The sequence below is a fragment of the Rosa chinensis genome, chromosome 2, assembly GCF_002994745.2.
Source record: "Rosa chinensis cultivar Old Blush chromosome 2, RchiOBHm-V2, whole genome shotgun sequence".
Classification (NCBI taxonomy): domain Eukaryota; kingdom Viridiplantae; phylum Streptophyta; class Magnoliopsida; order Rosales; family Rosaceae; genus Rosa; species Rosa chinensis.
The window spans coordinates 16,132,485-16,158,422 of NC_037089.1; the positions used below are offsets into that span (position 1 = coordinate 16,132,485).

Sequence of the window (25,938 nt, forward strand, 5' to 3'; positions counted from 1 at the left end):
CAGAAAATACCATCATAAAGTGAATTTTACCTAAGAATAGTAGCAAACTTTAGATTAGGCTACCCATTTCGGCGGCGGACCCAAACCAAGGAACCACCGACGCATCAATGTCATTGTTACCAAACTCACCGGAGCTCAAAGTCGGCGCTGGAGCTAGATAAATCCAGCGTAGAAGGCGCAGAGGTCAGCGTCTCAGACATCAAATGCAGGGTGGAGATCGGAGGATTAAGATGAAGAGGTCAAGGTCATGGACGTCAGGGTTCGGACCTCGTCGACGTTGTCCTCGTCGGCGTCGCTCCAAGAGGAGACGCACCGTTGCTGAGAGAGAGGAGAGAGAGATCTGGGAGTAAGAAAAGAGAGAGCGAATGGCAGTGTGTTATTTTTTAATTAATCAGAGCCCAAAATCGACTTTTTGTCTCTAAATGGGTGAATGAGAATAAAAATTTCTTACTAGGTTAAGTGGGAGTATCTTGACCTAAATTTGGGCATTGGGTCAAGGACCCTTATTAAAATAATGCGGTTTAGGACGAAAGCTTTGGAAAAGCATTGTTATCATCTGTCATATGTTATCAACTTATCATCATTCACATGATACAAATCAATAATGATTGAACCTTTTTTTGTTTTTAAGGACGATATAAGAGCTAACTCAGCGCCCTTATATGAGTTTATTAACAAGAAAAACAAGATACATAGCAAGGGAGGCTAAACCAAACCTTGCCAAGAGAAAATACAAAATTGCAAAGTATAGAAGATATCTAAGATCCTTTGAGAAGCGGGGGATTAGGCCAAGACCGCTTCCAAAACAAACATAGTACTGAAAGACAAGAAAAATAGGCACTCCTTATCTTTCATGCTGTTTCCACCCATAAAAGTAAGGCAACCCTTCCACTATGAAAAACGATAATTTGGAAAACCCAAATAATCAACTTGTAGAAACTTGTGGAGCTCATTAGGAGGATTATCATACCAAGTAAACATTGTGTTTGAGATTCCCAGATTTGCCATCTTGTCAGCTAAAACATTACCTTCTCTAAAAATATGACTACATCGAAAATTCATTTCATGTACTTTAGATAGACAATTGCGCCAACAAACTCTTAAATTCCATGGAGGAGAAAATGATCTAGAAGAGAAGTAAGCTACCACACTAATAGAATCACTTTCCAACCATAAATAGAACCACCCTCTAGCATAGGCAATTTCGATAGCCAAGATGCATAAAGTTCAGAATAGAAGGAAGAATTCTAGCCAATGACTGACAAAAACTCCCTAAAAAACCACCTCAGGCATCTCGACATACACCCTCGCAAGCTGCCGAGCCTGGATTGCCTTTCGCCAAACCATCAGTGTTTACTTTGACCCAAGGAAAAATTGGCCATTTTCAAAAAAATGGTGAATTTTGGGAGCCTTACCACGTTTAGGAACAATTCCAAGAGAAGACAATAATTGGGCATCCAAAACACCCTTACAGTGACCAGGAGCAAACAGACTAATTTGACAAATCCATGCCAAAATTGAACAACACATAGTAGAAATGATAGGGAGACGATTAACAAACTTGAGCCTATTCTGAGCCTTCCATATTGCCATAAAAGTAAACATGCCAGTTGCTAGCCACAAATTAAAGAGTTGAGAAGAGAAAGGCTTTTGACAATATCTCACCCAAAAGTTCAACAGAGAGTCAACAGAAGAAAAAGAAGTTCCTAATTGAGCAGCCAACCATCTCCAAACCCGTTGGGCAAAAGGACAGTGTAAAAATAGATGTAATGATGATTCCACAGAATAATAGCATAAGGAGCTTGAAGTCATTTATCATTTCAAAATGACACAGATTTACCATTCCCAATCAACCATCGACAATTTTAAATAAAATGAGAAGCAATTGATCGGAAGCCTGGCCAAATGATTGAACTTTGCTATTGACTATTGTTGATGATTTAGCTTGTTAATTTGGTGCATGAAACAACTTTTTCTAAAGGTTTTCTCTCTGTATCTTTTAGCATTTCTCGTTCTTCATTACATAGTTGCTCTTCAAAGTCTGTTACCTTTTTTTTTGTGGCGAAACAAACTATATCGTTAATAGAAAAAAGAACAATAAAGACCGGACAAAGGAGCCTAAAATTACATACCGCAAAGGAAAAGCAAACAATTAAGTCCAAACTACATACACAAACAAAAGTAAAACTCTGCAGTAAACCAGACGAATCCATAACCACCCAAACTCATTATCTGCAAGAAAGATAACGCTGAAACAGCGTCAGCACCGCCACAAAAGGAGCAAAAGCAGCACGATCCGGCTCATTCCCTCTTTGCTCGCTTGAGGGAGTTCATGATCTTGTACGACTTAATTTGATATTTGTTGAAGGAATATCGATTTAGTGTGCCTTATCAAACTAGGAGTAGCAATAGGAGAGAAGGTTCTAGATTTCCCAATCCTACACGGATTGGTATTCCTTGTAACATTAGAACTAGCACTTTATAATCCCTATATATAGGGCTCCTATTCTCAATAATAAACACACATCTCTCTCATCAATCTCTCTCAAATACATTATACTTAAACACGTTATCAGCACGACTCTAAGCCGCAAAGCAAAAACCAAAAACAAAACCCGAATTCCTCTTCATCAAAACTGCCCCGCGCGCGCCCGTGCGCCTACTGCTGCCCCCCGCGCGCCCGTGCGCCTACTGCTGCACCGCGCACACCTGCGCATCCTACTTCCCTGCGCACACCTGCGCACGCTGCTGCTCCGCCTACGTACCCGTGCACCTGCAGCCCTACACCACTGCTGCTGCTCCTGCAGTTTGCCTCCGCTGCTCCTGCACCACTACTACCACCGCAGCCCCTGCTGCCCCGCATTCGCTGCACGCCTCTACTAGGATTGCTTCGCTCCATCACGCCTGCATCGACACACGCGTGATCCAAATACAAGTAAGTATTCAAAAGAGTAAGTTTTGAAGTTCCTATAATTCGGAATTTATATTTCTTCTTCTTTTCTCGGGGACTTGAAAACCTCCCTTCTTCTACATCCCACCTTTCTTATAACGTGGGTTCGATCATTGAAAAGCAGAATCGTGGGGATTCACGCAATTAACGAACTAAGAGCGTTCATAAGACTTCGGACTAAGAGCGTCCGCAAGCATCGATTTATGACCTTATAAACATCATTGTTTCGGTCTAATCCAATTTTCTTGGAAATCGATTTCTTGGTAGCATAGCTCGGAAATCTTAATATTTAGTTGTCGTGGAAGTTTTAACTCCGAAACTAATATATTTCTTCTTCTTACTTCAGGATGTCGAAACTTGACTTTCCTGCACTTACCTCAACTGGCTCGGAATATCATAGTTGGGCCACGGATGTTGAGCACCATCTCACTTCAAAAGGGATCCTACCCTTAATTCAAGCTCCTAATCCTACTCTCATATTTGAACGTACGGCTACGAATAATGCCACCGCCCTCATCTTGATGAGGCGCCACATGGATAAATCACTCCGATTGGAGTACATGGCAATCAAGGATGCTAGAGAATTATGGGTTGCGCTAGAAGAGCGATTTGGTAATATCAAGGATACCCTCCTCCCTGACTTGAAAGTTCAATGGGGCAATCTACGATTCGCCGACTTCAAGTCTGTAGCTGAATATAATTCAGAAGTTCTACGCCTCAAAACCATGTTGGGGTTCTGTGGACAACCCGTCACAGAGCAAGAACTAATTGAGAAAACTCTCTCCACCTTCCCCGTCTCAGCAATTTTGCTCTCAAAGCAATATCGAACGGAATTTGATACTAGACGGATCACGAGATTTCATCAGCTCATTACTGTGATGTCTGTAGCTGAAAAACATGATAATATCCTCGTGAGAAATTATAATTCAAGGCCTATCGGAACTAAGAGCGTTCAGGAGGCGAATTATAATCATGCACGCAAAGGAGGGCGTAAGGAGCGGAACCCTAACAATAAGGGACATAACGGACGTTTTTGTCCATATAACCGCCCTACAAAGGAAGGAAACCGCCATAATGGAGCGGGAACACGTGGCAACAAAAGCCAACGTGGGAGAGGGGGACACAAGGCCTCCGGCCATAGGGGTGGCGCCAATGTCCAACACGGACGCCAATCTCGTCCTCATGCACAAGATGCATCTCAATTCAAGGGAGGAAATCGTAATGATGCATGCCATAGATGTGGATCTATTGAACATTGGTTCAAGCAATGCAATGCAAGCAAACAATTGGCTGCACATTACAAGGCATATAGAGAATTTCGAGAACATGAGACCTATCTTGCCGAAGATGTAGAAGAAGAAGGTGATGATGCACACGCCAATCTCACCATAGCGGACTTCAAATCTGACAAAGAATTGCACAAGGATGCTGCAGATTTTGATTAGTATAGTCCTTTACTTTTCCAAGAATCATGTAATGGCAATTATGCCTTAAATCAATAAAATGACTTATTGTATTAACTTTTTCCCTCTAGGCGTACTCAAGAGTACTTGTGATGTCTAGGCAAGGTTTGATCTGAGAGAACGGTTTTAAAAGTGAGCAACGCTCCACCAAAATCTCGCCTTACCTTACCTGGTCACAACCAAATTGAAATTACCGAACGGATTAAGTGACTACGATTTGTCTACTATTTGATTTTATATTGGATTAGATTTTAGTCAAGAAACTTTGATGTAATCATTGGCTATCATTAATAAAGTGTCGACTTATTTTATCCAAATGTCTTGGACATAATATTCTAAATTCGAACTTTATTTTTTCAGTATGTTTCCCGGAGAGCTCGAATGCCTCGTGGACAGTGCCACTACACATACCATCCTTCGAAATAGACAGCTATTCCTATGGATGGCGCCTACTCGATCTTCTGTGACTACGATGGCTGGACCATCTCAATTGATTCATGGTCGAGGACCAGCTCAATTTATGTTGCCTAATGGCACTACTTTGAATGTCACCGAAGCTCTTTATGCTCCTAGGGCAGGAAGAACCCTATTGAGCTTCAAAGATATAAGAGCCAATGGTTTTCATGTGGAAACACATTGTGAGAATGGACAAGAGTTCCTTTGCATCACCTCTAATGACTACGGACATAAACGAGTATTAGAGAAACTTATGTGTCGCTCTAGTGGGTTGTATGCAACCACTATTCGAGTCATTGAATCCAACCATGTCATGAGAGATGATTTATGGGATTTCGACACGTATAGGCTTTGGCACGACCGTTTGGGACACCCAGGTCGTGACATGATGATCCGTATATTAAAGACTTCACACGGACATCCCTTTTTCAGAACGAAAGGAAGTAAAACTCGAATTTTGGATCAAGGAGGAGCACCTGCGCCTCACGGCGCCTTTCCCCCTCAAGTCCGGCCATCCCCGGTCGGCGCCGCCATCCCCCTGCGGCCCAAGGGTGGCCTTGACGCCACCCCTGCTCCCTTGACTCCAATTTTTACTTCTCAGGTCCATTGTGACTTCATGGCTCAACCAAAATCCTCATTGGTTGTTTCCAAAGCCCATCATTCGTTCTGCAAAGCCTGCTCTTTAGCAAAGTTAGGATCGAGACCATCCTATGCAAAGGACACCAAAGAAAATATACCATTCTTACAAAGAATCCAAGGTGATATTTGTGGACCTATTCAACCACCATGCGGACCATTTAGATATTTTATGGTGTTGGTTGATGCATCGACACGCTGGTCACATGTCATGCTATTGTCCACCAGGAACGCTGCATTTGCTAAACTCCTAGCACAAATAATTAAGTTACGGGCTCACCACCCTGATCATCCCATTAAGTCTATAAGATTAGACAATGCTGGGGAGTTTACATCAAAGACTTTTGATGATTATTGCATGTCCATTGGGATTGATGTTGAACATCCTGTTCCTCATGTTCATACCCAAAATGGTCTCGCAGAAGCCACCATTAAATGACTACAAATGGTTGCTCGAGCATTGGTGATGCGCACCAATCTCCCTATTTCTGCTTGGGGCTATGCAATATTGCATGCAGCTGTGCTTATTCGTCTGAGGCCCACTGCCACTCAACCCTTCTCTGCGTCCCAGATGGTTACTGGGTATGAGCCTGATGTCTCACACTTACGCATATTTGGGTGTGCAGTCTATGTGCCTATTGCGCCGCCACAGCGCACCAAAATGGGTCCTCAAAGACGATTAGGCCTTTATGTTGGATATGATTCTCCAACAATTATCCGCTACATAGAACCCTTGACAGGCGATCTCTTTACCGTTAGATTTGCGGATTGTCACTTCGATGAGACAGTCTTCCCGTCGTTAGGGGGAGATAGGAACATAAATGTTCAACAGGAACGACAGGAATTGTCGTGGTCTGTCCCCACTATGTCTCATCTTGATCCCCGAACCGCACAGTCAGAAATTGAAGTGAGGAGAATTATCGATCTTCAGAACGTAGCAGATTCGATGCCTGATGCGTTTTCTGATATCGCTAAAGTGACAAGATCACACATACCTGCTGCAAACGTGCCTGCAAGGATTGATGTCCCTAAAAGTAGAGGACATGACGCCAACTCAAGAATGCATGAGCATGGCGCCAACGTCTCACCTCTCAATGATGGTGACGTTATGGCTAGGCCCACGGCTCCCGCAAAGAAACGCGGGAGGCCCATAGGTTCGATGGATTCTCGCCCAAGAAAGAAAGCTAGTTCGGCACAAAACAATCCATTAATCATCGATGTAAATAATCCATCTCATGAGAATATTCCGGATTATGGTTATGTCCAAGAGACATCATTGGGGGACGCTCCAATGTCAGAACCAACTCCAGAGAATAGAGAGATCTCCATAAATTACACTAGTGTACATGAGATGATGGATAGAAATTCTATGGCGATTGATGATGCATTTGCATATCATATTGCAAAAGGAATTATAGAATATGATGATATCGAACCTCGCTCTGTTGAAGAATGTCAACGAAGAGCGGATTGGCCTAAATGGAAAGATGCGATCCAGGTTGAATTGGATTCACTAACAAAGAGACAGGTATTTGGGCCTGTAACGCAGACACCCCCAAATGTAAAACCTGTTGGCCATAAATGGGTCTTTGTTAGAAAGCGTAATGAGAAAAATGAGGTTGTTAGATACAAAGCCCGCCTTGTGGCGCAAGGTTTCTCACAACGCCCTGGAATTGACTACGAGGAGACATATTCTCCCGTAATGGACGTTATAACGTTCCGCTACCTTGTCAGTTTGGTAGTTTCCGAAAAACTTGACATGCAGCTTATGGATGTGGTTACAGCATATCTCTATGGGGATCTAGATTCAGAGATATATATGAAGGTTCCAGATGGACTTCAATTACCCAAATCAAGTGGCTTTAAACCACGGAGCGCGTTTTCAATAAGACTAAAACGCTCACTATATGGATAAAAACAATCCGGACGGATGTGGTATAACCGTCTAAGTGACTACTTGATTGGGAAGGGATATATTAACAATGAAATATGCCCATGCGTGTTCATTAAAAGAACAAGTTCCGGATTTGCAATCGTAGCAGTTTATGTCGATGACATGAACCTAATTGGAACTCTAGATGAGTTGAAGGAAACTGCTAAATACTTGAAATCCGAATTTGAGATGAAAGATCTTGGGAAAACACAGTTTTGTCTCGGTTTAGAACTCGAGCACCGTAGTGATGGAATCTTGATCCATCAGTCTGCATATACTCAGAAAATCCTAAGGCGCTTTAACGAAGATAAAGCAAAGCCTCCGAGTACTCCCATGATCGGCCGTAGTCTTGAGCCCGGAAAAGATCTGTTTCGTCCAAGGGATGAGGACGAAGAACCATTAGAGGCCGAGGTGCCCTATTTGAGTGCAATAGGTGCATTATTGTACTTAGCTCAATGCACAAGACCGGATATCTCATTCGCAGTGAACTTGTTAGCTCGACATAGCTCTGCGCCAACACGCCGCCATTGGATTGGTATAAAGACAATCTTTCGATACCTAAGAGGTACGATTGATATGGGCCTATTCTATCCCTACAGAGAGAAAATGAATGACGAAAAATTGGGATTGGACCCCAAAAGGCAAAACGCCCCCGTCCATGGAATGGCCGCCGGCCATGTTGCCGCCGCCGGCGCCGCCACCGCTCATGGTGGCCGGCGTTCTCCTATCTCCCTCCATCAAAACGACAATGATGTCTTGATGGGTTTTGCTGATGCAGGGTACCTCTCTGACCCTCACAAAGGTCGCTCCCAAACTGGTTATGTCTTTACCATGGGAAGCACTGCGATATCTTGGAGGTCTACAAAACAGACCCTTGTTGCTACTTCCTCAAATCATGCAGAGATTATTGCTCTACATGAAGCTGTACGTGAATGTGTATGGCTAAGGTCTGTAATTCGACACATTCAAGGAAGTTGTGGTTTGAAGTCTACCACAAATGTACCTACATGCATTTATGAGGATAATGCAGCTTGTATTGAACAAATGAAGTTAGGTTTCATCAAGGGCGACAACACCAAGCATATATCGCCTAAGTTCTTTTATAATCAGCAACAACAATCACTTCTAAAGATTGAAGTGAATCAAATCCGATCAGAGGATAATGTAGCGGACTTATTCACTAAGTCGTTACCTAAATCCACCTTCGAGAAACATGTGAAGAGCATCGGATTGAGAAAGTTATCCGAACTCCCACGATTATAGCAATCAGGGGGAGATATCGACATCAGGGGGAGTTATGATGTCTACATGTTCGATCTCGAAGAGTGAAGGACGTGTTGTGCTCTTTTTGTCCTTCGACCAGGGTTATTTTTATCCCACAGGGTTTTTGTTACCTGGCAAGGTTTTTAACGAGGCAACAGATGAAGCGTCACCACCAAGTTTGAAGCGGCACAAGGGGGAGTGTTGAAGGAATATCGATTTAGTGTGCCTTATCAAACTAGGAGTAGCAATAGGAGAGAAGGTTCTAGATTTCCCAATCCTACACGGATTGGTATTCCTTGTAACATTAGAACTAGCACTTTGGAATCCCTATATATAGGGCTCCTATTCTCAATAATAAACACACATCTCTCTCATCAATCTCTCTCAAATACATTATACTTAAACAATATTTACATTTTTTTTTTTGGTCAACTTTTGATATTTTCATTTTAGCGCGCAGCCCACATTGTAGTGCATACGTATACTTATTCCACTACTCGACATAACAAACACCATTTGCACAAAAATGGCACTTTCGGCAACTTAAAACTTATCTCCAAGCTAGAGCTAACCAGTTAGAAATTACCGAGGCCCAGAGGACAATGACAACATGCCTTTCAATTAATATTTTCTCTGGCATGAACACATTTAAGTCAACTTAGAGTAACCAAGTGTGTTCTTTCTCTAAACAAAAATACATCATCATACCACTTTGTGCAATTGTACCAAATTCAACTATATAAGACAAATATCTAGTGCCTCTCCCACTTTAGCCCTAGAGAACGTATATAATTTATCTGCATGCGCTTAATTTCGTGCACTTCTCTTTGAGTCTTTAACCATCTCGATCACTCTGACTATAAATATACTTCTTCTACTTGGTACTTACCACTACTTGTCACACACTATTAATTAGCTAAGATAGTGATAATATAGTTAGAAATGGAGCGCACTTGCTATAAACTTCTTACCTATGTTACCTTATTTTGCTTCTTGTTCATAAGCCCTCCTCTTGTCTCCTCTCAGCTTAATTATAGGTTCTATGATTCCTCTTGTCCCAACTTGAGCAAGATTGTTCAACAAGGCGTTTGGTCAGCTATTGCAAACGATTCTAGGATTGCAGCCTCACTGTTGCGGCTTCACTTCCATGATTGCTTTGTTAATGTAATATCGATCTCCCTTTTTATCGCTCTATTAGAATAGATTGAATCAAATATCTCACTTGAAATTCTAAGTCTTTAGCGTACAACATGTTAGGCCTCCTGAACAATTTTTATTGGTATCAAGGTTGATGAACTGACTTTAGGACTCCTATTAAATGAAATATATATGATATTAGAGGAGACTATTCATTTGTTGGGTCTGTTATAGTTTATGTCGAGATTTTTTTAGTTAAATAATAAATAAATAACATTTTTTTCTTTCATAAAAATAAATAACATTTGTTTTCTAATATTTAACAATATTTTTATATATACATGCCAAATCCACTACATGCATTGTTTCTTGATTTGTTCCATTTTGTGTAAAGCAGGGATGTGATGCATCTGTGTTACTTGATGATACTAGCACTCTTAAGGGGGAGAAAAATGCATTTCCCAACAAAGATTCAGCGAGAGGCTTTGAGGTGATTGACAAAATCAAGTCAAATTTGGAGGAAGCTTGCCCATCCACTGTTTCTTGTACTGATATACTCACCCTTGCAGCAACTTCAGCTGTTTACTTTGTAAGAACTTTACTATGCATTTTTTCATGAGAAAGTGAGTCGTGAGAGTTTTTTCGTTACACATTTTTTACGAGTTTTCTTCATCAGAGTGGAGGGCCATTTTGGCCTGTAGCCCTGGGTCGCCGAGACGGCACTACCGCAAGTGAAGATGCAGCTAATGATGATCTGCCATCACCATTTGAGCCCTTGGAAAACATCACTGCAAAGTTCACAGCCAAAGGCCTTAACATAAAGGATGTTGTTGTCCTCTCAGGTTTGGTTCCTGTTACCAAACGCATTCATTATCGATACAATGGTACTTTTTAGTATAGTAGCTATATTCGTAGATGAACCCTCTCTATACAATGGTACTTTAAGTTCAAATTACTTGTTTTTCTTCTTCTTTCTTTTTTCTTTTTAATTTTAAGCAAACTACTCTCAACTGAGTCTCAAGTCTCGGCTACGGGCTACACTTGTTATCGATGCAGTGGTTACTCGAACAAAGTATATTAACCTAAACCCTATTTGCAGGTGCACACACTATTGGCTTTGCTCAATGCTTCACATTCAAGCCAAGACTGTTCAACTTTGATGACTCTGGCAAACCAGACCCAACATTAGACACATCATTTCTTACAAATCTACAAAGCGTGTGCCCAAATCAAGCTGACTCTGACACCAAACTGGCTCCACTGGATCCTGTCACTTCAACCAAGTTTGATAATGTTTACTTCAAAAGACTGGTGAACAATTCTGGGCTTCTCCAGTCGGACCAGGTCCTTATGGGGGACAATAGGACTGCTTCAATGGTTATCGGCTATAGCAGATTTCCTTATCTGTTTAACAAGGACTTTGGAGAATCCATGGTGAAGATGGCAAATATAGGTGTGCTCACTGGACAAAGTGGTCAAATCAGGAAGAATTGTAGGGTTGTGAATTAGAGAAAAGAACTCTGCTTAGCTAACTATGTGGTGGATCATGAGGGGCATTATTGGTAGGACTCTTGCCCTCATTATTTGTTCACCATCTGCAAGGTTTACCGGAAGAATTGTAGGGTTGTGAATTAGAGAAAAGAACTCTGCTTAGCTAACTATGTGGTGGATCATGAGGGGCATTATTGGTAGGACTCTTGCCCTCATTATTTGTTCACCATCTGCAAGGTTTACCGAATTTCCGTATTAACTAATTCTGTAGTGCTTGATAGACTTCATGAAAAGGTGGGCTTGGGTTATGGTGGTTTTTGCTGCATGGTTGCTGATGAACTATAGGTGTGTTCCATATATGTGGTTGCTGCGTGGTCACATATATATGCATGGTTATTGCATGTCCTTCTTCTATCCATCAGTTTGTAACTATTGCTTAGTGCTTACTTTGAGTACTTTACTTCATTTTGTTCTCAAAGAGGTTTTGGTTCATGTCCTCCTCTCTCTTCTTGTATTTTCTTTTCTTTTATTAATAACATAAAATAGAGGGATGGGCGGTGTGGGTTCCCAGTTGCGATGGCCCCCTTTCTTTTGAGATTGTGGGTGAGTGTCAGTCACCCCAAATCGGCTATCGCAGAGAAACTAATATCGCCTAATCATCTATTTAATTTACAAAAAAAAAAAAAAAAAAAAACTCTGATGGCTGCAAGTGATGTTGTAAAATGATGATGTTGAAAGTAACGAGTATCCAATAAGCATGCTACTTCTTTATACAAAAGTCTCACATCTATATGTACAAATTGGACTATTGGAGTTCGTTTCAAACAAGGTTTCAAATTTCTCCGAAACTGCAGGAATTTCAATAATTTTGAAGTACCGAAACGAAATTCATATGCTATATCATTTTCGTAAGGAGTTTCATGAAATTTTCCATACATTTCCGCGAAATTCTTAATTTCCGAAATATCTATACACACAAAATATATTTAAAAATTTACACCAAAATTTTGTCCGAAATTTCTCTAAAATTTATGTGAAATTTGTATGTCACCAACAATGAATTTTTTACTTCATACTTTCATAGAAAAATATGAAATTTTGTAAAAGTAAAATGAGAATTGGAATTGGTCTACTCATTTCATTTCATAGTCCCTTTATATAGGGAGAGAATTACAACGGAAATATCAATTACAATGATGACATTAAATGATGATTGATTCGTAATCGTGTTGATTGATGGTAATCATTGATTCCTTGATTCCCTCTCCGTCAGTCGCTTTGACGAAGGCACATAATATGTTTTTCCTTTAACACTCCCCCTTGTGCCAAGTCAAAGACGAAATAGTGCATGAGTTGTTGCCTCACTAAAAACCTTGCCAAGTAACAATAAAAACCTTGTGGGACAAAAGAATACACATTGGTCGAAGGAAAAGAGCACAACGCACCTTTTACATTTGAGGATGACATGTGTGTGTTAGACTCCCTCTGACGTCTACACCTCCCCTTATACTTACATTAATCAGGGGAGCTTGGAAAGTCTTCGCGTTCCTATGTTTTTCACATGTTTCTAAAATATGGCCTTAGGTAATGATTTGGTGAACAAATCTGCCACATTCTCCTCAGACCTTATTTGATTCACTTAAATCTTGAGGAGGGCCTGTTGTTGCTGATTGTAGAAAAACTTTGGCGATATGTGTTTTGTATTATCACCCTTGATATATCATAGTTTCATCTGTTCGATGCAAGCTGCATTATCTTCATAAATGCAAGTAGGCTCTTCAGTGGTAGAACTCAAACCACTAGTCCCTCGAATATGTGTGATGATAGCTCTTAACCATACACTCTCATGAACCACCTCATGTAGAGCAATGATCTTTGAGTGGTTCGAGGAGGTAGCCACAAGGGTTTGCTTGGTTGGTCTCCAAGATATCGCCGTGTTCCTAATGGTAAATACATAACCAGTTTGGGAACGACCTTTATGTGGGTCAGAGAGGTACCCAACATTAGCAAAACCGACCACAACGTCATTTGGTGTTTTAGTGTAGTGAGTGGCGTTTTCGCCATCAACATTTCCTTTAAGGATTGCAGTTCCATCTGCGGTCCCTCTTGTCTCTTTGTAGGGAAAGAACAGTCCCAAGTCAATGATTCCTTTTAGGTATCGAAAAATGTTAAATTTTTATGATAAAAAATATTTTTCCGGTTGTACTTTTTAAATTCCATGTGTTGCTTCACAAGCAAAGTTGTAGATTTCTTATACGATTTTATATATGTGACATATGTTATCTTGATGGAATATTTTTAAATTCTCGGATGTGACTTCAAGGCCACGTGTTTCGTCATGATTTGTTTGTGAAATTTAGAAATGGATATGAAGCAATTTTTCACCACTTTCTTTTGTTCCTTTTTAAATGTTTTTGTAATAAATAAAACAAATATTGAAAATATGACGCATGGTTTAATGCTTTTATCAAGCATTTATTTCATAATAACTTAAAGTTACAAGGAAAATTGAATAACTAAAATTATATGAAAACAATCATAAAGCATAATTAGATTATTGTTTTAGGGAATCAGAAATTGAGAGAAAATTGCTGTGTATTCTCATTGATAATAGGAGCCTCTTTATATAGAGGATTACAACGCATAGAACCTGAATCATACCTTATACATTGAATAGGAATATCTAGATCCTTCTAAATCCTATTACCTCTAGGTCAAGTAACCTAGAGTTTGGGCTAAACACAAAATAGAGATTTACTTAAACACTCCCCCTTGTGTTGTCCAAACGCAGTGCTTCTCTCATTGCCTCGCTAAAAACCTTGCCGAGTAACAAAAACCCAGTAGGACAAAAAATAACCTCGGTCGAAGGGGAAAAAGAGCACAATACACCCTTCACACTTCGAGACGAATCATGTAGACATCTCCCCCTGATGTCTGCGCCTCCCCCTGATGACTACGATCATGAGAGTTTAGATAACTTCTGCAAGCCAATTCTTTCCACATGTCTCTCAAACGTGGATTTGGGCAATGACTTAGTAAACAAGTCTGCCACATTGTCCTCAGATTGAACCTGGTTTACTTTGATCTTGAGGAGCTTCTGTTGTTGCTGATTGTAGAAGAATTTGGGCGATATGTGCTTGATGTTGTCGCCTTTGATGTAGTCTTGCTTCATTTGTTCAATGCAAGCAGCATTATCCTCATAAATGCTTGTTGGCTCATCTGTGGTAGACTTCATACCACAATTTCTTTGAACATGCGTAACTATGGATCGAAGCCATATACATTCACGAACTGCTTCGTGAAGAGCAATAATCTCTGCATGATTTGAAAAGAGGTGGCGATTAAGGTCTGCTTTGTAGACTTCCAAGATATAGTGGTCTTTCCCATGGTGAATACATAACCAGTTTGGGAGCGACCTTTATATGGGTTAGAGAGGTATCCAGCATCAGCAAAACCTTCCAAAACACTTATATTATTTTGGGGTGGGGAGAGGGAACGCAGTACACTATGTGTGGCGTCCCTGGCACTTGATGGGTCCGAATCCATCGTCTCTTTGTAGGGATAGAACAAGCCCATATCGATCGTACCACTTATAGGTATCGAAAGATATCTTTAACACCAGTCCAATGGCGTCGTGTTGGCGCAGAGCTATATCTAGCTAGCAAGTTCACAACGAATGAGATGTCCGGTCTTGTGCATTGTGCTAAGTACAATAATGCGCCTATTGCACTTAGGTAGGGCACTTCTGCCTCTAACACTTCTTCATCGTCATCTTTTGGATGAAATGGATCCTTCTTTCGATCAAGACTACGAACGACCATTGGGGTGCTTGAAGGCTTAATCTTGTCAGTGTTGAAACTCCTAAGCATCTTTTGGGTATAAGCTGATTGATGAATCGAGATACCAGCTCTACGGTACTCAAGTTCCAAACCGAGGCAAAACCGTGTATTCCCAAGATCTTTCATCTCAAACTCGGATTTCAAGTGTTCAGTGGTTTCCTTTAACTCTTTAAGGGTGCCAATTATATTCATGTCGTCGACATAAACCGTTACTATTGCAAATGCGGAACTTGTCGTTTTTATGAACACATATAGGCATAGTTCATTGTTGACATATCCCTTACCAATCAAGTAGTCACTTAGACGGTTATATCACATCCGTCCGGGTTGTTTCAATCGATATAGTGAGCGTTTCAACCTTATAGCAAACGCACTCTGTGGTTTAGAGCCACTTGATTTGGGTAACTGAAGTCCATCAGGAACCTTCATGTTATTTTCGTATCTAGATCCCCATATAGATACGCAGTAACCACATCCATAAGCTGCATGTTTAGTTTTTTGGAAACTAGCAAACTGATAAGGTAGCGGAACTTTATGACGTCCATTACGGGAGAATAAGTCTCCTCGTAGTCGATTTCAGGGCGTTGTGAAAAGCCTTGCGCCACAAGGCGAGCCTTGTACCTTACAATCTCGTTTCTCTCATTACGCTTTTTAATGAATACCCATTTGTGACCAACTGGTTTGGTGTTGGGCGGTATTGGTACAACTTTGCCAAATACCTTTCTTTTCGCTAGAGAATCAAGTTATGCCTGAATCGCATATATCCATTTTGGCCAGTCAGCTCTACATTGGCATTCATCAACGGAGTGTGGTTCGATGTCATCGGTCTCAATAATCTCACACACCACTGAATACGCAAATACATCATCAATGATGATGGAGTTTCTTTCCCACTTGCCATGTACACTAGTGTAATTTACAGAGATCTCTACGTTCTCAGGGATAGGTCCTGACATTGAGGCGTCCCCCAATGATGTCTCTTGGACATAACCATAATCCGAAACATTCTCATGGGACGGATTTTGAGTATCGATGATCAAAGGATTTGTTTGTGCCTCATTCACTCTCTTTCTAGGGCGAGTATCCTTCGAACCAATTAGTCTACCACGCTTCCTCGCGGGACCTGCGGCCATAAACGCCACATCATTGCAATTCTGGGCAATGGCGCCATCTCCTGGTGTCACAGGAGTGGCGTTATGTGTAGTACTCGGGACATCAATCCTTGTAGGCACGTTTGCAGCAGGTATGTGTGATCTCGTCACTTTGGCAACATCAGAAAACACATCAGGCAGAGTATCTGCTACGTTCTGGAGCTCGATTATTCTTCGCACTTCAAGTTCGGACTGTACGGTACGGGGATCGAGATGAGACATAGTGGAGATAGACCACAACAATTCCTGTCGTTCCTGTTGTCCTGTTGAACATCTGTGTTCTTATCTCCCCCTAACGATGGGAAGACTGTCTCATCAAAGTGACAATCCGCAAATCTAGCGGTGAAGAGATCACCTGTCAAGGGTTCAAGATAGCGGACGATAGTTGGAGATTCATCGCCAACATAGATGCCCATTCGTCGTTGTGGACCCATCTTAGTACGCTATGGTGGCGTAATAGGCACATAAATGGCACACCCAAAAATGCGCAAATGCGAGATATCAGGCTCGTACCCAGTCACTAGCTGTAACACAGAGTAAGATTGGGTTGTAGTGGGTCATAGACGAATTAGCATCACTGCATGCAATATTGCAAATCCTCAAGCAGAAACAGGGAGATTGGTGAGCATAACCAATGTCCGTGCTATCATCTGTAGTCGTTTGATAGCGGCTTCTGCAAGACCATTTTTGGTATGAATATGGGGAACTGGATGCTCTACATCAATCCCCAGTGACATGCAATAATCATCGAACGTTTTCAATGTAAACTCCCCAGCATTATCAAGTAGAATTGACTTAATTGAATGGTCAGGGTAGTGAGCCGGTAGACAGATAATCTGGGCGAGGAGTTTAGCATAAGCAGCATTTCGAGTGGACAACAACGCGACATGTGACCAGCGTGTTGATGCATCAACCAATACCATAAAGTATTTAAAAGGTCTGCATGATGGTTGAATTTGTCCACAGATATCCCCTTAGATTCTTTGTAAGAACGGAATGAGTATTTTGGGATCCTTTGCGTAGGACGGTCTCGGTCCTAATTTCCGATATGAACAGGCTTTGCAAAATGAGAGAGGGGCCTTAGAAGCAATCAATGAGGATTTTGGTTGGGCTTGAGAGTCTGTAGCGCTATTAGAAACAAAATGTGTGACTACATCACCCATCATGGTGTTAAAACCATGGAAAGTGGCATCCATGGCGTCTTGACCATGGGGAGGGACATCCATGGCGTCATGGCCATGGGTAGCGCCATTTATGGCGTTGTCACATGGGACTTGGGCAGCCCTATGGCTTCCCCAGAGAGCTGCAGTGGCTACTGTCTCACTAAGTCCTGGAATCAATTTTCGATTCTTGCTTCTTCTCATTCTGAAAAATGGATGTTCGTGTGAAGTCTTTAGTGTACGGATCATTATATCATGACCAGGATGTCCTAATCGGTCATGCTAAAGCCAATATGTGTCTGAATCCAAGAGATCTTCTCTTATGACATTATTGGATTCAATTGGTCGAATTGCAGTGACATAAAGTCCACTAGATTGACACATAAGCTTCTCTAAGATGCGCTTACGTCCGCAATCATTAGAGGTAATGCAAAGGAACTCTTTTCCTTTTTCAGTATGCGTTTCCGCATGGAATCTGTTGGCTCTTATATCTTTAAAGCTCAATAAGGTTCGATTTGCCTTAGGAGCGTAGAGAGCTTCTGCGACTTTAATCAAGGTGTCATTTGACAATAGGAATTGGGTCATTCCATGTCCTTGAACTAAACTTGATGGCCCAGCCATCGTAGTCACAGAGGAATGTGTAGGCAACATCTCTAAGAATAATTGCCTATGGTGTAGAATCGTGTGCGTAGTCGCACTATCCACAAGACATTGTAGTTCTCCAGAATCCATTCCTAAAAGTAAAAGCTCGTAATTAAAAAGGAGTCATGAAGAAAAGAACTCAACTTTTATTAATAAGCCAACGAGATTACATCATTGTCTCTTTCACTAGAGAAAATCTAATCCAAAAACTAGCTAATGCAAAACAATGGCAGTCGTCTAACTTCTTTCAGTAATTCCAACGCAAATGAGACCAGTTGAGTAAAGAGATGTTGGTGGAGCAAGACTCTCTTACGTACCACTAATCTCAAAACCTTCCTAGACATCACATTTGTATTGAGTACGCCTACTTTGAAGAAAGACTAAACTCTTCCACCCTTAGATCGAGATCGCCATCTTGATCTTCTTGTTCAATGTAATTTGGCTCCCTTGCTTCACAATACATCTTGTATGCGTTTGCAACATTTTGGGATGCTTTACACGCCCTTGCCCAATGTCCAGGTAGTCCACATCTAAGACAAGCATCTTTATGGTTAGGTTCCCTTGATCGAGGAGCTTTAGAAGCGTTTTGGGGACGGTTTCTTTCCTTGGTAGCTGTTTGGATCCAAAATGAGCATTTTGGCCTGACAAGGCACGTCTTGGAGAAATTGAGCCAATGTCAGTGGCTCAAGCTATATATTGTCGACAAGTTCAAAATATATATTTAGAGGCTAAATAAAGCCTACTATGGAAGCATGGAAGCATGAAAAGTCAACTTTAGCACTTTTTCCTACTTCGACTAGGAGAAACCGAGCTAAACAAGGAAGGAGGGGCGGAAGATTAATCAAATGAAATCCAAATGAGCTAAAATTGTCCAGATTAAATCTAGAAAGCCCAAGGATCATTTCTTATGAAGAGTTCCAGAGCTATTTTTGAGTGGAAAGCCTTCAAACAATCAGTCCAATTTTCTGCAGAAGCAAAACTGGAAAACTGGACCTGTAAGAGGTCCAACAGAGTTTCCGGCCCAACCACTATACCAAAAGCTCTGAAATTTTACCAGGATGATCTACACTCATAGTGGAATATTTGTTATGAAGAAGTCACGGTCAAAATCTGAATTCTTGATGGATATATAATTGAAGGAATAAAGGATCCGAAAGTGCTTCCTTATCTCCAAAATTCATCATTCCTTATCTCCAATTATGCTTCCTTATCTCCTTATCTCCGAAATTCATCATTCTTTATCTCTAATTATGCTTCCTTATCTCCAAAAATCATCATTTCTTATCTCTACTATCATTTGTTTAAGAATAAACGCTTTGGCATGGTAGTCTATAAATAGAGGTTACAATGAAACACTTCAACACACAATTCACAACAATAATCTCTAAGATTATCCAAGCCTCTCTAGAGCAACCCTCTCCTTCTCTTACCGGTAGTCACACTCCAGTCCTAGTCTCCTCAAGAGCCGACTGTTAGTGCCACCAAACCTTCCAGCCAAGCTAAAGTCACGCTTTAGCAAGTTCTCCTCACTTCCTAGTAGTTCTCGCTCTGCTCGATCTACAACATCGAGTATCGATTGTGATTTTGAAGAAGCTCAGCAAAAGTCCTCGCCACGAGGCACAAAGATTCCCACTACGAGGTTGGTGCTCTCCTCTTCCACAATCGCTTGAAAGAAGTCAGGTCAAGAGACACCCCTGACGACTGCACCCGAAAGGTGCTGGCACGCCCGCGCAAGAAAAGAGACTGTTGACCAGCTCAAGGAAAACTGGAGCCAAACAGTAGCTTTACTACCATAACCGGAGGCTTGGCCTCTCTTTCTTCACACGTTTACCACCACGGTTCCGTGCACGCCTATCTTAGCGGTTTCCTTCCTCTTTAGGGCGAGAATTATCCCTATCCTTAGGGTTTCGCTCCTTGCGACCTCTCTTAGGGGCGTGACTATAATTAGACTCCGGAACTGACTTGGCTCCCACGGGTCTAGAGTTATAGTTCTTCACAAGTATGTTATCGTGCTTTTCAGCCACGTTCATGGCACCAATAAGCTCATGAAATCTTGTGATGCGTCTAGCATTGACATCAATCTGATAGTTCTTGGTTACCATCAATGCAGAGACGGGGAAGGTAGAGAGAGTCTTCTCGATCAACATCGTATCAGTGATTTTCTGCCCACAGAATTCCATCAAAGACTTGATACGAAGTGCTTCCGAATTGTAGTCAAGTACAGACTTGAAATCACATAAGCGGAGGCTATGCCATCTCACTTCTAAGTCTGGAAGCAGGGAATCACAGACGTTGCCAAAACGCTGCTCGAGTTCTACCCATAGTTTTCTTAGGTCTTCCTCATTGAGGTATTCATTCTGGAGCGTGTCATTCATGTGCCTTGTCATGAGAATGATGGCTTTAGCTTCATTCGCCTCTCTCATAGCTCTATTTGCTTCAAAAGTAGCAGCTTGTTGAGGAGTAAGCACGTCCTGACTTGGCTCTTGGATCGTACTTAGGATCCCATCATCCTTAAGATGCTGGCGCACATCACAGACCCACTTGTGGTATCCTGTGCCTGTTGTCTCTAGTGGAGCAAAGCTCAACTTGTTCAGGTTACTCATCCTGAAAAACAACAAGAAAATAGGGTTAGTTTCGCAGCAAAATAGGTTACCACGAAAACAATAAAAATTTATGAGAGTAGTCGCTTCCAAGAAATTGGGAATTTCCGAGCGTAGTCGCTTCCAAGAAATTCTATTCCAAGAGGGGTTAGATTAGATCGAAACAATGATGTTTGTGGTCGATCATTTTTATCTCAACGAGCTCTAAGTTTGGAGGACTCTACAAGCTCCAAGCTTGGAGTGAGCACGAACCCCCACAGTTCGGCTTTTTGGTCTCCCCTATGAAGAAGAAAGGGAGGTTGCAAGTCCCCGAAGAAAAGAAGAAAAGAATGAAAAACTTCAAAAACGGGAACTTTAATCTTAAAAACTTACTTTTTGATACGAGGCTTGAGAACACACGCGTGTTGGAAAACAGGCTGCGGGGATGTGAGAGGCAGGCGAGCCTTGGGCGAGGCTAGCTGAACGCGGGAGCTGCGGGGGTAGGCGGCTGGGTCTGCGGGGCTGCTAGGGCAGCAGATGCAGGGTATGCACGCGGGGAGCAGCGAGCGCAGGGGCCCGTAGGAGCTGTGGGGGTAGTGAGCGAGCGTAGGGCTGCGGGGGCAACAAGCGAGCTAGTATAGGGCTGCGGGGGCAGCGGATGCAGGGCCCTCTCACAGGGACTAAGTGTAGCGGGGTCGCGAGGGCTCACGGGCGAGCGAGAGTGAGAGCAGGCAAACATTCGCGAGCTCTGCAGGGGCAGCGAGGCTAACGTGGTGGAGTTAGCATTGAGTTGCGACGTGGGATCTGCTGCGGGGTTGCTGCGAGGATGTTGCGGGGATGTTGCGGGGATACTGCGGGCGGTAGTTGCTAGGGTTTTGAAGGCTACGATTTTAGGGTTTCGGTTTTTAAGGCTAGGGTTATGGCTTGTGCTGATAATGTGTTTTAGGAAATCAGAAATTGAGAGAAAATTGTTGTGTATTCTCATTGACAATAGGGGCATCTTTATATAGAGGATTACAATGCATAGAACCTAAATCGTACAAGGAAAGGTAATCATACATTGAATAGAAATATCTAGATCCTTCTAAACCCTATTACCACTAGGTCAAGTAACCTAGAGTTTGAGCTAAACACAAAATAGAGATTTACTTGAACAATTATAACAATTTATTTGGGCAACTTGCACTTTAACTTTAAAGGGCTATAGGGCTAAATCAAGGGTTATATTTAGCTCTTTAAGGGCAACTCCAACCATTGGGTGCCAAATTATTTTTTTGCCAATTATATAAGACTTTGCTTCTCCAACCATGAGTTTTTGGTTCTGGTCATATAAATATGAGACTTGGGCTCATTTGTAGTCTCATATTTGAGGCATTTCCAAGACCAGGACTCGACACTGTTCATGGGGGCCAACATGTGGGCTGTCTCAGCCCAAAAGAGGGAGGAACGCGCTAGGGGTAGAGAAGGAAGGAGACTCGCGCGCCATTTGAAGGGAAGAAGGTCAACACGCGCGCCAAGGAGCTGGAGAGAGAAAGTGAGGGGCTTTTTCATCTGCGCAGACGTGGGGCCCGCGAGCATTTTCTGTCAGCTGACAGGACCTGCCCCGGATTTCACCCTTAAATCCGAAGTGGCCCTGCGGGGCCCACCTTAGAAGAAATTCTACCAAAAATTTGGCGGAACTTCCCCTAAAAGTAGGCTACCAAAAACCTGTAGGAAAACATTTACACTTCTAAATCATCCATCCTTATTCTCCTGGAGCCACCATGCTCCCCAAATTACAACATCAACCATAAATCACATAACACAAATCAGAACTTAAATAACATTAATTTCCTCAGGTAATCAGAGCAATTCTAACAGCAAGGAAAGGTAATCAAGGAACACCTATATCAAATAAAAATGCGGAAGCCATGTTGTTGACTATGCCTCAACTCCAATGTACGCCCGACCTCAACTAATTTCGCCTGCAAACTGGGCATTTGAAACCGAATGGCCCAGGGGAAAGTAATTGAAAAACACGTTAGAGTGAGTGGACAAAAATAAACGACTAAATAAATAATTTAAAAGAAAAGAAGTTGTATTACTTCCCCACGAATTTAAATTCGTAAAACTTCGATGCATGCAACGTTTATAAAACGTATGTCTTTAAAACTCAAAGTCTCGTGAAAACATACCAGTCCCCGCTGGCTAAAAGAATCGGACTAGCCCCGCTAGTCAAGTAAAGTAACAAATAAAAGATATAGGGAAGGGATGTCACCATATGGGTAAAGGAACCCCTAACCTCGACTGCCACCCACACATAGATTGTGTGAGGAGGAGACTAATAACCTCGACTACCACTCACGTGAGGAGGAGAATAAATCACCTCGACTGCCACTCACAAACACAAAGTAAGTGAGGAGGAGAATAAGCTACCTCAACTGCCACTCACAAACACAAAGTAAGTGAGGAGGAGACCTAAACGAATAACCCGAGTATGGTGAGGAAAACATTCAAAATCCATAAAATCCGAAAGACTTCCCCCAATCTCTCACGAGAAAATATATATATTCCAATGACGTGACCCCGCACGCCAAAGTATTCTCAAATCCGTAACCAAAACCGGAAATTAGTATAAGCAAATCCCAATTCCAAAAATCTCTCAAAAACTCCAAGAAACAAGCCAAATCCAAAAATCATTAATTAGGCATTCCCAATGCCAAAACCGAAAGTCAATAAATAAATGAGAAATCCAACTCCATCGAAAACTCATCTCGAAAGTCTTCTAGAAATCCAAAGTCGGCGATAAAAAATATATATATATTTGATCCCGAAAATTCCTCGGAAAACAAATCGCTGGAAACCATGTAATAATCATATTCTCCAAATCGAGCATAATAAACTTTGATTCAAAAATCCCATTGACATAGTAATAAAATATTTAAATCCGTTTAATATGCTCGATAAATTAAAACAATAGTTTAAGTCACTACTTCAGTTCCCAAATCAAAACAAGACAAATTAATAATAATTTTCTGCAAACAAAATATAATCACATGGAATTAAATAACTAAATAATTAATATGGGAAAAACAATTGCATGCATCCTTATTTAAAGCGAAGGTCCACTCACAGTACTATATAGGCGATCACGCATACGAGTTCCTTTGTCGAGCAATAACTCGGTACGTCGTCCTGTACACAATTATATTCTGTGAATAATTCTTCAATAATTTAATACGATTCCTAAAATCAATTCCTCACAAGCCAACATCTCTATTTCCTTCTCCGATCCAACCCAAACTTTACCACTAACAACATTCCATTAATTTACAAGTTCTAGGGCAAATTCGAGAGAATTCCAACGGTCGGATTCTCGTAAATCGATAATCGAAATTCTAAATTTCAGAAATTTATAATCGATTCAAAACTTCTCCAATCTTCACCAAAATCACACATACAAACTCTACCTTAATTATGTGATTTAATTAGCTAAACACAGAATTTAAGTCACTATTCACGCGCTGCACTATTCACGCGGCGCCACTGTTCATGAGGCGGCCAACTTCTCCGATGGTCACCAAATTTTGGCAGCAGCTTCATCTCAACCTTCCTAGCATTTTTCTCAACTACACCAAGCTCAGAAAACAACTAGAACTACCTCAACAATTAAGAAAACAGTAAACCCCAAATTGTGAATAGTGCCGGATTTGCAATCTCTAAAATCCTTCGATATATATGCAAAATTATACTCAAAAGAAAGATCATGAGGTAAAGAAAAACTTTATACCTTGAGGTTTCTCCAAAATGTCGACGGTTTGGACGGATCTCCCTTTCTTTCTTTCCTTCTTTCTTTCTCTCTCTTTCTCTCTCTCTTCCTTCCTTCTCTCTCTCTTTTTTTCTTTCTTTCTGGTTTCTGTCGTAAAGGATGGGGGTAATGGGGCTGATGCCCCTTATAATTAATGTGTGCTGAAATGACCAAAATACCCCTCACACGAAAATACTCATAACTTTGGCATACGAACTCCGATTTTTACGTACCACATATGCACGCGCTCGGTTTAACGTCTCCTACAACTTTCATGAAGGAAATTTTCTCAAATTTTAACCCAAACAAAAAATCAACTTTTAGGGCCACTAAAAGTACCGAAACCATAGTAAAAGTGAAAATAGTTGTCGTTTACCGTCCAAATGACTAGTAAACGGATAAATTAAGATACGAGACGTTACATCAGCGGTCCTGATTGATCAGGTTTAAATATAGACGGTCCAATGTGCCCCTTTTTTTTTTTTTTTTACTCAACATATCCATTTTCAATCTGATGACTCAGATTTGAGGGGAAAAAACTTATCAACGGCTCTTATTAATTGAAGAGTTATTATTTCCTTTTTGTTCCAAAAAAATTAAAAAAATTACAAGAAAATTGAGGGAAAAAAACATACCCGTTGGAACAGTAAATTGTAAGAAATTCTATAAATACCAACCCATTCTTTTCTATTTCCTCACACCAAATATCCTCCAGCTCCTTCACAATTTTTCATTCATTAACCCATCTTCTTGTTCTTATATATATATATATATATATATATATATATATATATTTTGTCTTGTAAAAAATGGCTTCAAGAGGGGATTCTTGGAGACACAGTAAAGAAGTTATTAAATTAACATATTTTTAATATAATATTTATCAAAATTATACTCATATTATATTTTAGTCAAGAATAGTGAAAATAACACTCCCATATAGCACATCATGGTTGAAGATGAGAATTGAGTCCTATACGAATAGTACAACAAGGGGGTGCTAAAATGAGAATAACACCCCCAAATCGAGCCTATGATTGGAGTTGCCCTAACTTGCATTTTAGCCCTAAAAAATAGCCCTTTAACCCTTAACTATTTGGGTTGGAGATGAAAATTGTTAAAATTTAGCCATTTGACCCTTTAACCCTTTGGATTGGAGATGGCTTAATAGAAACTCTCAAACAGATATTTGAGTTAGAATTAAGTTATATTAAAAGTTCTATCTCCTCAAAAGTTACGGTCTTGAATTTTGTTTGATTTTTACACACATAATCTTTAACGAACTGCCCACAATTTTTGTATTATTAAAATTACCTACCGAGATGAACCAAAAACTGAAAACGATTAAAGGCCAAAAAAAAAAAAAATTGCCCTAGAAAGGTTGGTAATATTTCAAGTAGACAATATGGTCATGCCCCCCAATTGTAATCAAAATCCCCATCTTGATCCAC

General features: G+C 41.1%; 1 protein-coding gene and 1 long non-coding RNA gene across 4 annotated transcripts; one reads left to right on the plus strand and one right to left on the minus strand.

The window, feature by feature from the left end:
* Nucleotides 1-9,559: 9,559 nt before the first annotated feature.
* LOC112189005 (peroxidase 10) lies at nt 9,560-11,906 on the plus strand. Of its 3 annotated transcripts, none has more exons than XM_040515304.1 (5): nt 9,560-9,865; nt 10,236-10,427; nt 10,515-10,680; nt 10,938-11,377; nt 11,504-11,906. In XM_040515304.1, the coding sequence occupies exons 1-4, from the start codon at nt 9,644-9,646 to the stop codon at nt 11,345-11,347; spliced, it is 990 nt and encodes a 329-aa protein (XP_040371238.1). In that variant the 5' UTR covers nt 9,560-9,643; the 3' UTR covers nt 11,348-11,377; nt 11,504-11,906. The 3 variants fall into 3 exon arrangements, 2 of the variants coding, with proteins under 2 accessions (XP_040371238.1, XP_024184026.1); XR_002931685.2 differs by having other exon boundaries at nt 9,561-9,865; nt 10,938-11,440; nt 11,567-11,906; XM_024328258.2 differs by having other exon boundaries at nt 9,561-9,865; nt 10,938-11,906.
* Nucleotides 11,907-22,475: 10,569 nt separating this feature from the next.
* Nucleotides 22,476-24,600, minus strand: LOC112190322. Its single transcript, XR_002932352.2, has 3 exons — nt 24,470-24,600; nt 23,813-23,874; nt 22,476-22,671 (listed from the first exon to the last, which is right to left on the minus strand). It is a non-coding gene; the product is annotated as an uncharacterized LOC112190322 (long non-coding RNA).
* Between the last annotated feature and the right edge of the window lie 1,338 nt (nt 24,601-25,938).